Source organism: Dermochelys coriacea, chromosome 10, assembly GCF_009764565.3.
Source record: "Dermochelys coriacea isolate rDerCor1 chromosome 10, rDerCor1.pri.v4, whole genome shotgun sequence".
NCBI classification, from domain to species: domain Eukaryota; kingdom Metazoa; phylum Chordata; order Testudines; family Dermochelyidae; genus Dermochelys; species Dermochelys coriacea.
The window spans coordinates 77,304,976-77,319,124 of NC_050077.1; the positions used below are offsets into that span (position 1 = coordinate 77,304,976).

The 14,149-nt window shown below is 40.5% G+C and overlaps 1 protein-coding gene across 2 annotated transcripts in view; it reads left to right on the plus strand.

The window, feature by feature from the left end:
• Positions 1-13,818, plus strand: part of LRRC28 (leucine rich repeat containing 28) — an 84,050-nt gene extending 70,232 nt beyond the window's left edge. For both annotated transcript variants that reach the window (XM_043494567.1, XM_038418996.2), the window contains 3 exons: positions 3,115-3,290; positions 6,301-6,460; positions 13,476-13,818. In XM_043494567.1, coding sequence (XP_043350502.1) covers positions 3,115-3,290; positions 6,301-6,460; positions 13,476-13,548 — 409 coding nt within the window. In that variant the 3' untranslated portion in view covers positions 13,549-13,818. The remainder of the gene's footprint in view (positions 1-3,114; positions 3,291-6,300; positions 6,461-13,475) is intronic.
• The last annotated feature ends 331 nt before the right edge of the window (positions 13,819-14,149 follow it).

Below are 14,149 nucleotides of genomic sequence, written 5' to 3' on the forward strand. Positions count from 1 at the left end.
CTTGTCATCTTATTTCACAACTGTCTGCATAAACCAGATTTTCATTTGACTTTGTCCCTTTTAAAAGATGTCTGCTCGTGTTCCTTCTCATTTTCTATATCTTCATTTTCATAGCCTAATCAGATTTTATGTTAGTCTTTGGCATTTTAACCACAATTGAATATAGCAGGTCTAGATGAGATGGCTAAAAAGGCAGCATCCAATAGTTCTTTGACTACACTTCCACTGTTACTGCCACTGGTGCAGCTACACGAGTAGTAGCTACAATGGAAAATTTAATAATTCTTGTAGACAAGGCTGCAGGCATTCAAAGCATTGCATAGACGTGAACTAACTAATCCTCATAGCACTCCAGTAAGGCATGTGGGGAAACAAACCCACATTGTGCTGTGTGGTGGTACTTGTACTTTCTTTAATACATGAATAAAAATATAATTTTTTAAAAATTTACCACCAGCAATTAAAAACCAATTCAGCTGATCAGCTTTGACCTCCCCATTACAGAAAGAGGGCAGCCACAGACCACATTTTAGCACTATATGGGCTGCATTTGGCTCCAGCTGATCTTCTTGTCTCCCCAATATCAGTCATAACAGAAGTGCTCAGTCTTTGAGCAAGCAATTTGACTTGATAAAGTGCTTCTACCTGCCCAGATTTCATCTTTGTGAATCAATTTCTGTCCCTTCCGCCAAAACAAAGATAGCACTTATATTTGCAAATTAAGAACAGAACTATTGCTGCATTGTCAGGGTTATTTCTAAAAAGATGCTATATTAACAGGAGCTGCACGTTTTTTCAGATTCCTTATGTTAAAGGTAAAATCATTTTGTGACAGAATCTACTCTTCTTTAGTAAGCAAAATAGGATCTCTGTATGGACTTGTACATACTAATAAAAGACACCTCTCCATACTCTATAGACATCCTTGATATAACTTAAAATACACTTATTTAGGAGGAAAAAATCTAACACAAAAGAAATTCCACTTGCTGGTCGCACTCTCATCTCCTCTTCTATAGGGTAACTGTTAACAGCATAAGGAACAACGTGCTCAAATAGAGTTGATAATGTACTGAATGGATGTTGTTGTCTGATAAAGCATTTCTGTGTCCTTTGCAATAGTAAGCGTTAGTGGCTAGTGTAAGGTCTTTACTGGTCAGATAAACCGATTAGAGACCTGGAATGAAGATATGGTTGTTTAATGCTTTATATGGTCACTGTCTGGACAGGAAAACTGACGACTTGTTGCTAATTTAAAACTAAGACTCTGAAAATAAAATATAAATTACATTGCTAAAGTAATGAATCTGTGAATTCTGCTGTCAGGCTGGCTGAAATATCTTTATATATGTGATTATCTCAGCACTTGACATTTTTGTTTTCACTTTCTCTGGATTGGATTTGCTGTTCTTCCACTTGGACTGATCAATTTACTGTTTTGAGCCTGTCATTCCTTCTGAATGTATATGATCATAGTTTTACTCCTCTGGTTTATTTACTAAAGTTGTTCTGTAACTTCACTTTTAACGTGGAGTTTTATTTTTCCTAGCCACACAGAGGCTCACTATAAGCAAGAAAGGGGATGATGTTTCTCTTTCTTACCTCATGGCATTCTTTTCTGTGCATCCTTCATGCTTATTAATAACCAGTTATTATTCTTAGGGCAGTATTTCTTTCTCCAGACATGTTCTGGCAGAAATGTATACATTTATCCCCTTAAACATGCTACCATCCTATTTTGCAACTTTTGGGGATGGAGAGGTGGATATTAATAACCTAGGCCATAAGGTAGATGTGAGGCCCAGTTGATACTGAAGTAAGTATTCAATGCATTTTACCTGTGTTATCTATTGAGGTTAATAGGGAATAGATCAGCTAAATTCAGTTCCTCACACCAGAACATTTCCCTTCCTTTGTATTTACTGAAAGATGCTGTATTGTAGGCACAGGTTGTTGGGGCTTGACATGATACATTTGATTTCTTAGTTCCTGACTTTCCTCCGCCCCCTCAATACTTTGTCAGGAAGATTCAATATTGATTGAAGTCAGTAGAGAGGTTTGTCAGTCTGCTGCTTGGTGCTGTTTCATTCCTCAGTTCTCTTGAGCTTTTCATCCACTATCTTGTGCAGTTGAAGTCCCTTCTTATCTGGGACATGAAGGTTTTTTTCCCCCTTTTTCAGGTCTGTTAGGATCTGGTTTCTTTTCCTGGGCCCAATACCTGGAAAAGTTGACAATTCAGTTACTTTGCCCCTTTTCTTGTTCCATTTGTTAGATCTGAACTTAACAAAGGCTGCGCTTTTGCTTCCAATTTTTGAGTTGTTATAAGCAATACCAATTAGTTCATGTCATTCCTGGCTTCTTAATAGTCTGGATAGACTGCAGGAGAAATCAAGTAGGGAATTTATTTTTTTACTAACAGATTAAACTACTCTGTTTGGATCCACTGTTCCTGAGAACCCCCCTTCTTCTGAACTTGGGTTGGGTTGGAAAGGGCAGAGTTTGCTGATTTTTTCTGGGTTATCTTCTCATTTTCACCAGGGCAGTCTTTTCAGGGGAGCTCTGGGAGGGGGAAAGCAGCATTCAATGGCACTTGAAGCACTAATTGCCTTATGGCTATATTTTGCCTGACGTGTTGTGGGTGGGAAATCCATTATCCTTCCAAGCTAGTTGGTTCAAGGCACAGAAACCCAATTGTCAGGTAAGACATTGACCCATTAGTAAAATATTTTGTAGTAGTAACAACCAGTTTGTACTGTTCAGTTAGGTCTGGCTAAATGAGAGGGACTCGGAGGCAAAGCTACCAACACTAGACTTTGTTAGTCAATGTCCTTGGTTCACCTTGTGGCTCTGTTCTCATTTTTTCTAGGTATTGGTTATTACTTAATCGGTAAAGACCTTTAAATGGGCCATATCTAGCTGGTTATGGGCAGTTAGAATGTGTACTAAATTCATTTCAATCTGAAACTCACACTGTGTATAAGAGCGAGCTCTTATTCTAGGAAAGCAGTGTTCTGTAGAACAGTGTAAAGCGCACTTTGAGGTGATTGCATATTGTTTTCCTAGTGGTTACTTTTATTCTGGCTAACTGCTTTCTGAATGGTTTGTTTCCTCCAGCTGTGGCTCCCCTATTCAGGTTTCAGAGGTGAAGCTGCTCTCCTTTTCATCAGGACAATTAACTGTGTTCCTCCCAGCAGAGGTGAAGTCTATAGGGACAGAGACCGATCATGTGCTGCCTTTGCAAGAGCTAGCCATGAGGACACTCTATAACACCTACTACAGGTTTTTAAAAGGTAATTTAATTGTCTATTCATATCCTTCAGCGCTTGACAAGACCCAGCAAATGCATGGTCTTTTCAGAGGTGACAGTAGCATTTATAGAGCTCTTCAAAGTGCTTTGCAAACATCAATGTTTTAAAATGTTTATTCCAGCAAATTACATTTAAGTGACCAACAAAAATTCTTTGGCCCAAAAGACATTGCTAAACATTGACAGGTTTCAGGGTAGCAGCCGTGTTAGTCTGTATTCGCAAAAAGAAAAGGAGTACTTGTGGCACCTTAGAGACTAACAAATTTATTTGTTATTTGTCTCTAAGGTGCCACAAGTACTCCTTTTCTTTTTGCTAAACATTGGGCTCCAAAGGTAAAGTGATGGTTAGAATTTTTTTTTGGGTGGGGAAGAGAACAATGTAAAAGGATGCAGGCTTTTCACCGTCTGCAGTGGAGAAGAAACTGACTTTAATGGGACAGGAGAGGGAGAAATTATTATTCCTGAGGCAAGATTAGATGCATTGTCCAAAAATGCAACTCCTTGCCAGGCAGCACGCTCCTAAACTGGCAGACTTGTTGTACATAAGGCAGAAGAAATGTTAGCAGCCGTTGGCCATTTCAGTACAACATGACAGCTGAGCTGCTTTAGTTCTGCTGCAGTTCATGCTCTTTGTTGAAAACTGGCCCATGGCTCCCCTGGTTATGTATCATACTACCACATGAGATACCAATATTTGAGAGTAATTTGGGGGTTCAGGCTTTGTTAGATTTTGGAATGTTGTGGATCTGTCATATTCAGTGCTTTGGGAATTTGTGAACCATGGAAGGAGATGTATGTAAAAAGGCTAATCAGGGAAAAGTTTGGACTGGAATTATTGTTGTGAATCATAACCACTTAAGTAATTCTTTTTGCCAAGAAAAAGTGTACAGTGAAGAGCTGACATTCTGCTGCTTGGACTTCTCTCTGCCCCAAACATTATTTATTTATTTAGGCCATTGATGGAAGCTACATGTTAAGAGTGGGCCAAACACAGGAAACTATATTAGAGGAAACCATTCTGCACTGCTGGGGGAATGAATTAATGACCTGTTAGCGGTTGTGTGTTTCTGATTTCTGTTACTTAGGGGAAAAATCAGGGAGTTGTTCAAATATCAAGATTATAACAGTACAATGCTCATATAGCACAAGGTGCAATTTTCTGTGTGCATGCGTGCATGGGTGAAATTCTAATCTTTTTTGGAAGACAGGCTAGGGATTTGGGGCAAAAGGGATTAACTTCTCTCCTCTGGAAAGCAGAATTCAGATCTTTAAATTACAGATTATTGTAATTTTATCTGTGTCACAACCACCATATCGTGTGGCAAGACTGTCACAAGCAAGGTTTAAGTTTAGAAAAGCAGGGTAGTATCGCAAAATCAATATGAAGTGTGTTGGCAGGGTGCAAGAAAACTTGTGAAAGGTTGCAGGCATTATGTCTTTGGTCAATGCTTGAGAGATGAGGAGTCACCTATTTTAAGTATCTTCCCTATCCTCAAATTTCTGCACTACAGTTTATTTTGTATCTTTCTAGTCTGGTCATGGTAACCATTATTAAAGACGAGCAACACCTTGGGTGACAGTCAAAATCTGGTTGAGACTGGGGCATGGTCATGGGCGAACTATTAAAGGTCAATCCAGACAGGGATTAGATGGGTTGTGGGAAGGAGATGGAGGATGTGGCAGAAGTAATATCACCCTCTTTGGTCCACTATTGGTTGCTTGTGTTTGCAATTTCAAGGGTGGTGTTAGAACCTCAGTTAGTGTTACAAAATCATATTACAGCAGTGACCAGGCTGGCTTTCCTCGATCTTTGCCTGGTCAACAAGTTGTGACCTCTTCTGTTACATGCAGACCATGCTTCTGTTATCCATGCCTTTGTCACCTCAGAATTAGACTACTGGATTGCACTGTATATGGGCTACACTTTACATTTATTTAGAAACTGAGTCCAGTGCAAATTCTAGAAGTCTGTTTATTAAATTCTGCCCCTCATCTTGCTCAGTTAACACTTACACTAGTGTGCAGCACTGGCTGCCTCTTTGTTTTCTGTTGGAGTTTCAGATGTTGGCTTTGACTTGTGAAAGTCCTAGTGGCCTGGGGCCTGCCCAACTGAGAAATCACATTTCCCACAGCTGTGGCAAATGGGGGTGCTGGAGCCTCTTGGGTATAGAAGAATGAGATCTGTTGACCTGTGGGGCCTACTAACAAGGCCATGTATTTGCTGGGCCTTTCGGAGGTGTCTGTGGGTATAGCTTTGGTTATAGTTGGCAATTTTGAATTGCTGGATGATTAATTGTTTGGGGTTTGTATAAACTGCTGTGCTGCTGGATGGTTTATTTATTGAATTATATAAATAAAATGATACTGACTTCCTTCCTAGAATCTTGTATTGTTGACTATTGAATAGCCACTGATTAGGACAGGGAATCTTACTTTGGTTAATAGATCTAATTTAATGAGACACACTTAACTAAATCCTCCAAATTTTAATTCTAAGTTTTGCTTCAGTCAGCCAATGCCTCTGTTTAGAAATGTTTTACTGCTTGTAGCATTTGCTGTTTTTTTGTATTTGCTTGAGCAACAGCACCTTCACCTAGCTATTTGGGTCTGATTAATCCTATGCCTGCAGTTTTTTGTTAACTTCCCTTGCTTATTTACATTGCAAGTACAGTTATGGGCTTCATCTTATTTGCAAATAATTTTCTTAAGTTTACTACTCCTTTGACATGGCCAGATGTTACTGAGAGGATTAGTGAGATATTTAGTACACTAAAAGAAAAGGAGTACTTGTGACACCTTAGAGACTAACAAATTTGTTAGTCTCTAAGGTGCCACAAGTACTCCTTTTCTTTTTGCGAATACAGACTAACACGGCTGCTACTCTGTCATTAGTACACTAAGGGGTCATGGAACAGGTTTACTAAGTTGAACCATATCATGAATTTGTTTTGTTACAATCCGGGTTCTTAACTTGTGTTTCTTTTCTTCCCTAGATTTCAGCTTCCTGACTCCAATCTCATTACCCAAAAGTCTCTTGGAATTACTGCACTGCCCTCTGGGACACTGTCATCGTTGCAGCCAGCCCATGTTTACCATTGTCTACCCAAAGCTCTTTCCCTTGAGGGAGACTCCAATGGCGGGCTTGCACCAGGGGTAATTACAGAAAATTAGACTGGGGTTTCAGACCTTCCACAGGGGCTTCTGTTGGGAAGAAAAACATCTTTATGGAACTTGAGGAATTTTTTTTAGCTTGGCAGCCTTGATGGGGTAAAGTCTTTTTTTTTTTTTTTTCTAAGATCTCCTATCAGACGGGACCGTCATATTTATTTCTGTCATTTTCCACCAGCATTTTATTGTGCATATACTAACAAGGGGAACAATAGTCACCATGATACTTGCTGATGGTACTCAGGGTTTTGAGGCACCTTGCTATTATGTGCCCTTAGTGTGATGAAGCTTTGTCTGTGCTTGCTATGTATCAGCTCCATGGGCAACACAAGCACTTCCCTCTAGACTTCAGAGGCCCTGCTGTCACTTTATGTTAGAAGTTGGCACACCCCAGCCCATAAGCCCTCCAAGCATCTCCCTGGAGTGTCCAGTCTGTTCCAGTGGATGTTCGCAATATTGACAGATTTGTTGCTTCCGAAGAAACAGTACACCCCAGCTTAACAGTTCCACCTCCGATCACTTGTCCGCTTAACATACAGCACTTAGATATGTTTATAGTAAAGTCAAGTATAAGTTTATTTAACAAAGCTTAACATCCAAGTAGTAGCAAGTAGAAGTATTGGGAAAAAATGATTACGTATAAAATAAAATCATAACATACATTCTAGAGCCTAGACTTCATTAACAAGATACTCTCATGTCTAACCAATATTGCTGTCCCCGAATCCTTGCATCACTTTTCAGCCAGCTGGCTATGACCCTTTTTTCATGAGACAAGAATGCTGTCAGCTGGCCTTTTTGGTGAAGGACCCAGAGTGTCACTTTGTACTCCAAGATATACCAGAGCAATCTTTTGTTTATCCATACACAGGACCAGCCCCCCCCCCACACACACACTTGTTTTCTTATTCCTGTAGATTCCTCTGTTGTAGATTTTGAAATCTCTTCTTTTCCCTGTGGCTCAGTGTGCAAATAGGCCTCCATTACGAGGCATCCCAATACACAGATGGCCAGATAGGGAGATAGGTGTCTGTTACCTTCTGCCTGAAAGGAACTCTTCTGAGGTATGTCATCTCTGGTGAACTATTATGCAAATGTCTGACCTAGGGGATCCATCTGAAACCCTGTGCCATCTGCCATTAGCACCAAGGCGTCCCTGGTTCATACCTTCTCCCTTACATTGATGCCGTAGGGTTAGCTCCTGCCCAGTTGCCTGGGCAGTGTATGTGCCACCACATTTTCCTTTCCCTTCATATGTACAATTTCCATGTCATATTCTTGGAGCACTCTCCAATGTAGCAGTCTGGAGTTGGTACCTTTTGTTCTGTGAAACCATGCCAATGGACTGTGGTCTGTTAGGACTCTGGACTTCCTGTGGAATAGGTAAGGCCTTAGCTGCCTGACCGCCCACACAATTGCATAACATTCTCTTTCTGTGACAGAAAATTTTCTTCAGTGTGGGGAAGGGGATCACTTCTTTTTACTTGAGTTATAGGATGCTTTTTATTGCCTTGGCCCGCTTGCATTAACACAGCTCCCAGGCCTGTATTGGATGCATCTGTGCAGAGTTCAGCCATCTTATCAAAGCTAGGACTGGCTTGAACCAGTTTCTCTGATGGAATTCTTTTCACTTTATCAAAGCCTTCTTGACAGGCTGCAGTCCAAACCGCCTTGTCAGGCTGTCTCTTTTTGCAGAGGTCTGTAATTGCAGGCATAATGTTGCTGAAATGTTCCACAAGCCAGCATTAATAATTTGCCAAACCTCTAAAAGACTGAACTTGCTTTTTGGTTCAAGGTACAGGCCAGTTAACAATGGACTCCACTTTTAAAGGATCCGGACAAATCTGTCCCTCTTCTATCCAATAGCCTAAATAAAAGACTTTTGGCCTCCTCATCTTATGTTTTGTCACTTTTACTGTAAGACCAGCATCTTTGTGTCTCTTCAGCACAATTCCCACATCATCCTTATAATCTTGCCAGGAATGGCTGAATATTACAATATCATTTATGGAGGCATGAGCAAAGCCCGATAACCTTGCCAACACTTGATTAACGAGCCTCTGAAATGTGAGTTCTTCATTAATTAACTTAAAAGGTAACATTTTAAACTGACAAAGTTCTGAATTTGTTATGAATGTGAATTTTTTTTTTCTGTACTTCAATGTCTAAGGGGATTTGCCTTTTGTTAAATCCAGGTTGCTTGGTAATTTTGTCCTGCCTAAAATGTCTAGCATATAATTGATTCTGGGCATAGGGTAGGCACCAGGAACTTGTAACAGCATTAAGCTTTTTGGGGGACCGTAACAACTGGAGAAGCCTAGGGACTATTATTTGACTCTGTAACTATTCCCATGTCTAGCATGCTTGCTTCCTCCTTGCAGATTTGCTCCTGCATTTTGCCAGTTGTCGTGTATGCTCTGCTGGACGCTGGCTGTGGTCTGACAGTGTTAATCTTATGGACCATTTTGTGAGTCAGGCCTGGCCTGCTGGAAAATACCTGTCGGTGACTTTGCAGCATGGCCATATTTGCCTTTTCAGTTAGGTTTAATCCTTCATATAAATCAGTGCCCTCTAGTTGGGTATCGCTGTGGCATTCAGTCACCAAATCAATAAGAGGGGCTGTCTCGCAGTTCTCATCTGCACAGCAAATCTTGGTTACAATGGCTTCACGATTGTGGTATACTTTTAACCTGTTGATTTGCACAGTTGGAGGTGTAACCCTTCTGTGGGACCTTGGTATATTGCAGGTAACGTTAACTCTTTCTGCCACCTCATAAGCCTCTTCCCATGAATTGTGCATTTTGTGCTTATTTATAGGAAGTAACACCAGAACCAATCACCCACATCAAATGATCAGTCACAGGTATTGAGATCATACCATTCTTTGTGAGCTGCCTGGCCTTTGAGCAGTAAAACCTCACTAATCCCCATCAGGGGGTTTAAATCCTTCCTGAACCTCTGCACTTGTTCAGCCACTAGGCCCCGCCACAGCCTCAGTGCCACCCCCCCCACCCCCCAGGAATCTCTAAGGAGATCCAGGCGACTTCTGATCTGTCTCCCATACAGAAGGTCAAATGGGGCAAACCCTGTGGACTCTTGGGGCACCTCCTGCTAAGCAAATAGCAGGGTAACTTTACATCCCAGTCACTTGTCCTCTTGTTTCATACATTCTCAGCATAGATTAGGGCCCCAGTTGAATCTCTAAACAAACCATTTGTTTCGAGTACTTCTGCTTGTACTACTTGAATTTTTGTGTTAAATATAGTTGTACTTGATTTCACTGTAAACCTATCTAAATGCTGTATGTTACGTGGAGCCGTAATCTGAGGTGAAACTGTTAAATTGTGGTGTATTGGTTTTTTGGAAGCAGTGAATCTGTGAATGCTGTGAGTGTCCAGTGGACCAGCAGCTGGATACTCCAAGGTGATGCGCAGAAGGCTTGTGGGCTGGGGTGTGCCAGTTGCTAACCCGCAGATTGACAGCAGGGCCTGCAAGTCCTAGAGAGCAGTGCTTTTGTAGCCTTTGGTCAGTGGAGTTGGGGAGCTATGGGACTCTACTATTCCTAATAGAACAGCACATGGGTGATCAGGAAATCCATTGGGAGGGTTTTCTGTGAGTCAGGAAAGAACTATTACCCAAACAGCAATCCTTCACCTGGTGACTTCACCCCTGTACCTGAGGCAAATGCAAGCACCAAATAAAATGCCACAAGGCATATTGGTTTCTTTTGCTAAAGGCAAAAATGAAAGCCAGTGGTGGGGGCATTGCAGCCATTATCAGAATGTATTTCAAAGAATCTGCAACTAAAATGCTCTTCTTCAATATGAACAAATCAGGGGTGTACAATGGAAGGGTGCTGTGCTGAAGAAGATGGTTGCTAGTGAAATGCGATTACAAACAGTTCAGTTTCTTTGGTCACAGAAAATCTGAACATGCCTGCAAGGCTGTGTAGTGAAGCAGCCAAACCTACACAGTTGTGTTCGCTTGCCTGGTAGCATAATCAAACAAGAGATTAAAACTAGGGAATGTCGTTCCTCAGGCAGGTAGAAAGTTGGTGTAACTTAATGCTGAACACTGGTCATTTTGTAGTGCTTTTCCAGTACCACCTATTAGCCTGAGCTGGGGTTGGTGCCGAATACATGGGCAGGTGGGGTACAGGTTTTAGTGAAAGATGAGTGAAACAGTCTATCCTCACAGACCTAACTTTGTTTAAAATTTTAGTTGTACAGAGAAAGGTAATTCTGTTTCACTGAGGCTTTATGAGGAAACTGAGGCAGTGTTGGAGTGTGTTCATTTTCAGCCTCCAGTTAGTCATGCTGGTCAATTAATGCACCCATAATTTTCAACCAGAGAAAAGTTTAGTATCTTGCCAAGAAGGGAGGTAAAGGAACATCGGACCTAGAAGCCTGCCTTCTGCCTGGTGTCAAGGGGTGTTTTCAGTCAGTGAAGAGAATCAGCAGCAACATCCTAGCTTGAACCTCTCTTGAGCCTGCTCCATGGTTTGTTTTGACTTGAGTTTCTTCCCTTCTTTGTGTCTGAGAGGAGGTTCCACCATAGAAAAGACCCTGTGGCTGTGCACCTGGTTAGTGATAAAGCACAGAATAAGCAGGTGGTGCTCTATCCTTCTCATCTCAGGTGGGAATGTCTCTTGCTCAGGTGACAATGCCATGTTTATAGGGGCAGTGGGGAGAAATGTGTAGGAATTTTTCTCCATAAAACAGAGCTAAAAGCTGAACCATGAGGACATAGGCACGTACATAATAGGAACATGAGAACTACTCACTATGTAGTTCAGTATTTTCAGAAATCTTGTTTGCTATCAACAAATAAAGTCATATTTTGTTGAACAAACAAACCCAAGAGCTAGGTTCTCCTGAGAAAAGTTGTTAAACAATTCCTTAGACAGTCTCTTCTTAAACATGGAAAAGAAAAGTTAGGCATTTGTAGATGTTTTTACTGAGAATGATATTTAAGCCAGTAATACTAAACTCAGTTCTTGCACTGTTGAAAATCTTTTAATTTGCCAGTAATTCTTCTGTTGCAACAAAAGGAAAAAAAAAGTTTTGTCAGTAGGAAAACTTTAAAAAAGAAAATAAAAAAATCTGATTGCTGATTCAAGCAGATGGTATAATTTTTCTCAAGTTATAAGGCAGCCTCTTGTGCTGAGAGTTTGTAGCATAATGCTGCTCTGATTTATGAGCAATACAGCTTTATGAAGTGAAAACAACTTGTGCATCTTAAATTTGGACAGCAGCCAGGAAGCACCATAACTGCAATTTTAGAAAAGCCATCTCCTTTCTTAAAAAGCTCTTCTGATTGTAAAGACAGTGATCTTCAACTTGCTGTTCTGTTGAAATTTTGACTGTCAGATGTTTAAACTCCATCAGCACGAGAGGTTATAACAAGACATAATGGGATGAAATTAAGAAAAAAATATTCAAGCTGTCAGGAAATTTTTCCAGGAAGCAAAATGGATTAGTGTGTGTTGTGTAATTTCCTAAGCAAATGATGGACATTTCTTTTTTTGGGACATCCAAACTAGAATGGACAAACCGCTGAGCTTTGTATTGTATGTAATAATCCTACAGTGGCAGGAGATGGCTAGATTCCTAAAGACGTGGAAGACACCTACTTTTTATAGTTGCCACAGAACTATGGTTAAGAGTCAATGAACACCTCCAACACAAACCCTTATTTTCCAGGGATTATTAAAATTCTTACTGTGCTGAAACTTGCCAGGAAGACTCTATTCCAGGAAGAAATTATTGTTGCAACTGTTAAAAACAATACCATATTTTTCCACCAAATTAAGTTTTGCTATGATTCAGTGTACTAATCCCTTATGTTGCCATGCTGAGGCTCTAAAATACCTGTTTCATTTAAAATGTACATTACTGCCCATTTTTCACTTTTTAGCTAAAATCTCCAAGTATTTTAGCATATGCACTTAGCATGAACACCCATCACCTTCCTGGGTCCAGAATGGATTGTCATAGAATATCCAATCACATAACTTTCAGCTGCTGTAGAATTGTGATGCAAATCCACAGACATTGAGACTTAAGGATGGTCTGGTATTCTTATCTTTGCAGTACACATGCTTGGCATGGTAATATTATTATTTATGTAATGCCAATACTGTGGTTAGGTACTTTAGAGAGAGATAGGAAGACAAGATCCTTATCCTAAAGAGCTTACCATGTCCGTGTACAAATAGAAACATAGGGTGGAGAAGCTGGGTGTTTGAACAGTTTAGCACATCACCTTAGTTCCACAATTTTTGTTTGGGTTGTCTATATCATTTTCCTCTGCTGGGAAGACTAGCGTTTATTTGCCTCTACCATAAGATGTATTGGGGGTTGGGGAAGAGAGTGCTGAGAAAAGGTGGACTGGGGTTTCCAAGTGTCAGGGGCTGTGTTTCCCTACAATAACATCGGCAAAGCGTCAGTCTTGGTTTTATGGATTAAAAATCAGACTTCATTGTTACCTAAGCAAGAAGCCAGGTCATTAGTGAGGTTATGGGGGGTGGGGAGAGTTTCAGTTGAAGGAAGTGAAATTGCCCCTTTATGTGGATTTTTAGTGTATGGCACTTAGCCCAATATAACAGCAAAGGCCATTGGTCATCCTCTTGGAGTTCTGATCTCCACTTTTTTCTTTTTGGTTTCTTGTTGACTCACTCAAACCTAATTTTGGCTGTTAGAATTCAATTATTTCATGCTTCCAAGCAGTAATTTAAACATATAAGAGAAACTGAATCAAAGGGTTCTCCAGATATTTCCCCCTTAGCCATTAAACCTACTGGGAATAACACTCAGCAAAACAGAAAGAAAAACCTCTTGCTGTTTTCACAAACCAAAATTAAAAATCTTCTATTTAGAAAGTTGACCAGAGCTTATCCTTTATTTTTACAGTCCACAAAATTGTCTGCTGTGAAAGGCGGCCAGTTACTTTAATCCTGAACTGACAACTGTTTTTTCTATCTTCTCTTTTTTTTTTCCAGGCGGAGAACAGTTAGTTTTGTGGCATACTGCTGCTCCACCCAGTGTCTGCGGACTTTTGACCTACTGAGTTGATAAACGCTTAAAGCTACTCAGGAGTGTTGCCAGCTTAAAGCTGCATTAGACTGTGTATCTCGTTGGTACTGGAATACTGTATGTTTGTGTACATGTGTGCATACTCCAAAATAGCAGAAATGCTCAGTCAGGAACCCTAAGGGCACATAAATCCTGCCCTATCATTTTGGGTGAGCTGCGAAAACTTTTTGGAAATATAACGCTCAAGCTTTTACAGGTATTAACACCTTTGCTCTCCTCTAAGACAACGTATAAATCAAATTAATTCAAGGGGCTCAGTCTCAAGCATTTTTTTTTTGTGTTTTTCACATATGGAGCTACTTAGGTTGATACTTTGTGTCATTTAAAGGTGTTTTAGTTCTTGACCAGTGTTAGATGGACACAAAATTTAGAAAACCTATCTCCAGTATGGCAGCCCAGTTTTCGCTTGTTACTTGTAATTTTCTCCCACTACCAGCAGGATTAGGGGTATACAGGCACGTAAAGACGGCAGCAATTTAAGGATCCCAGTTATATTTGTGTGCCATTTTCCTCTTCCCTGCCCCCACTCCCCTAAATAGTTTCCCCATTAAAGAGCTCTTATGGCAGTAGATTGAGCCTT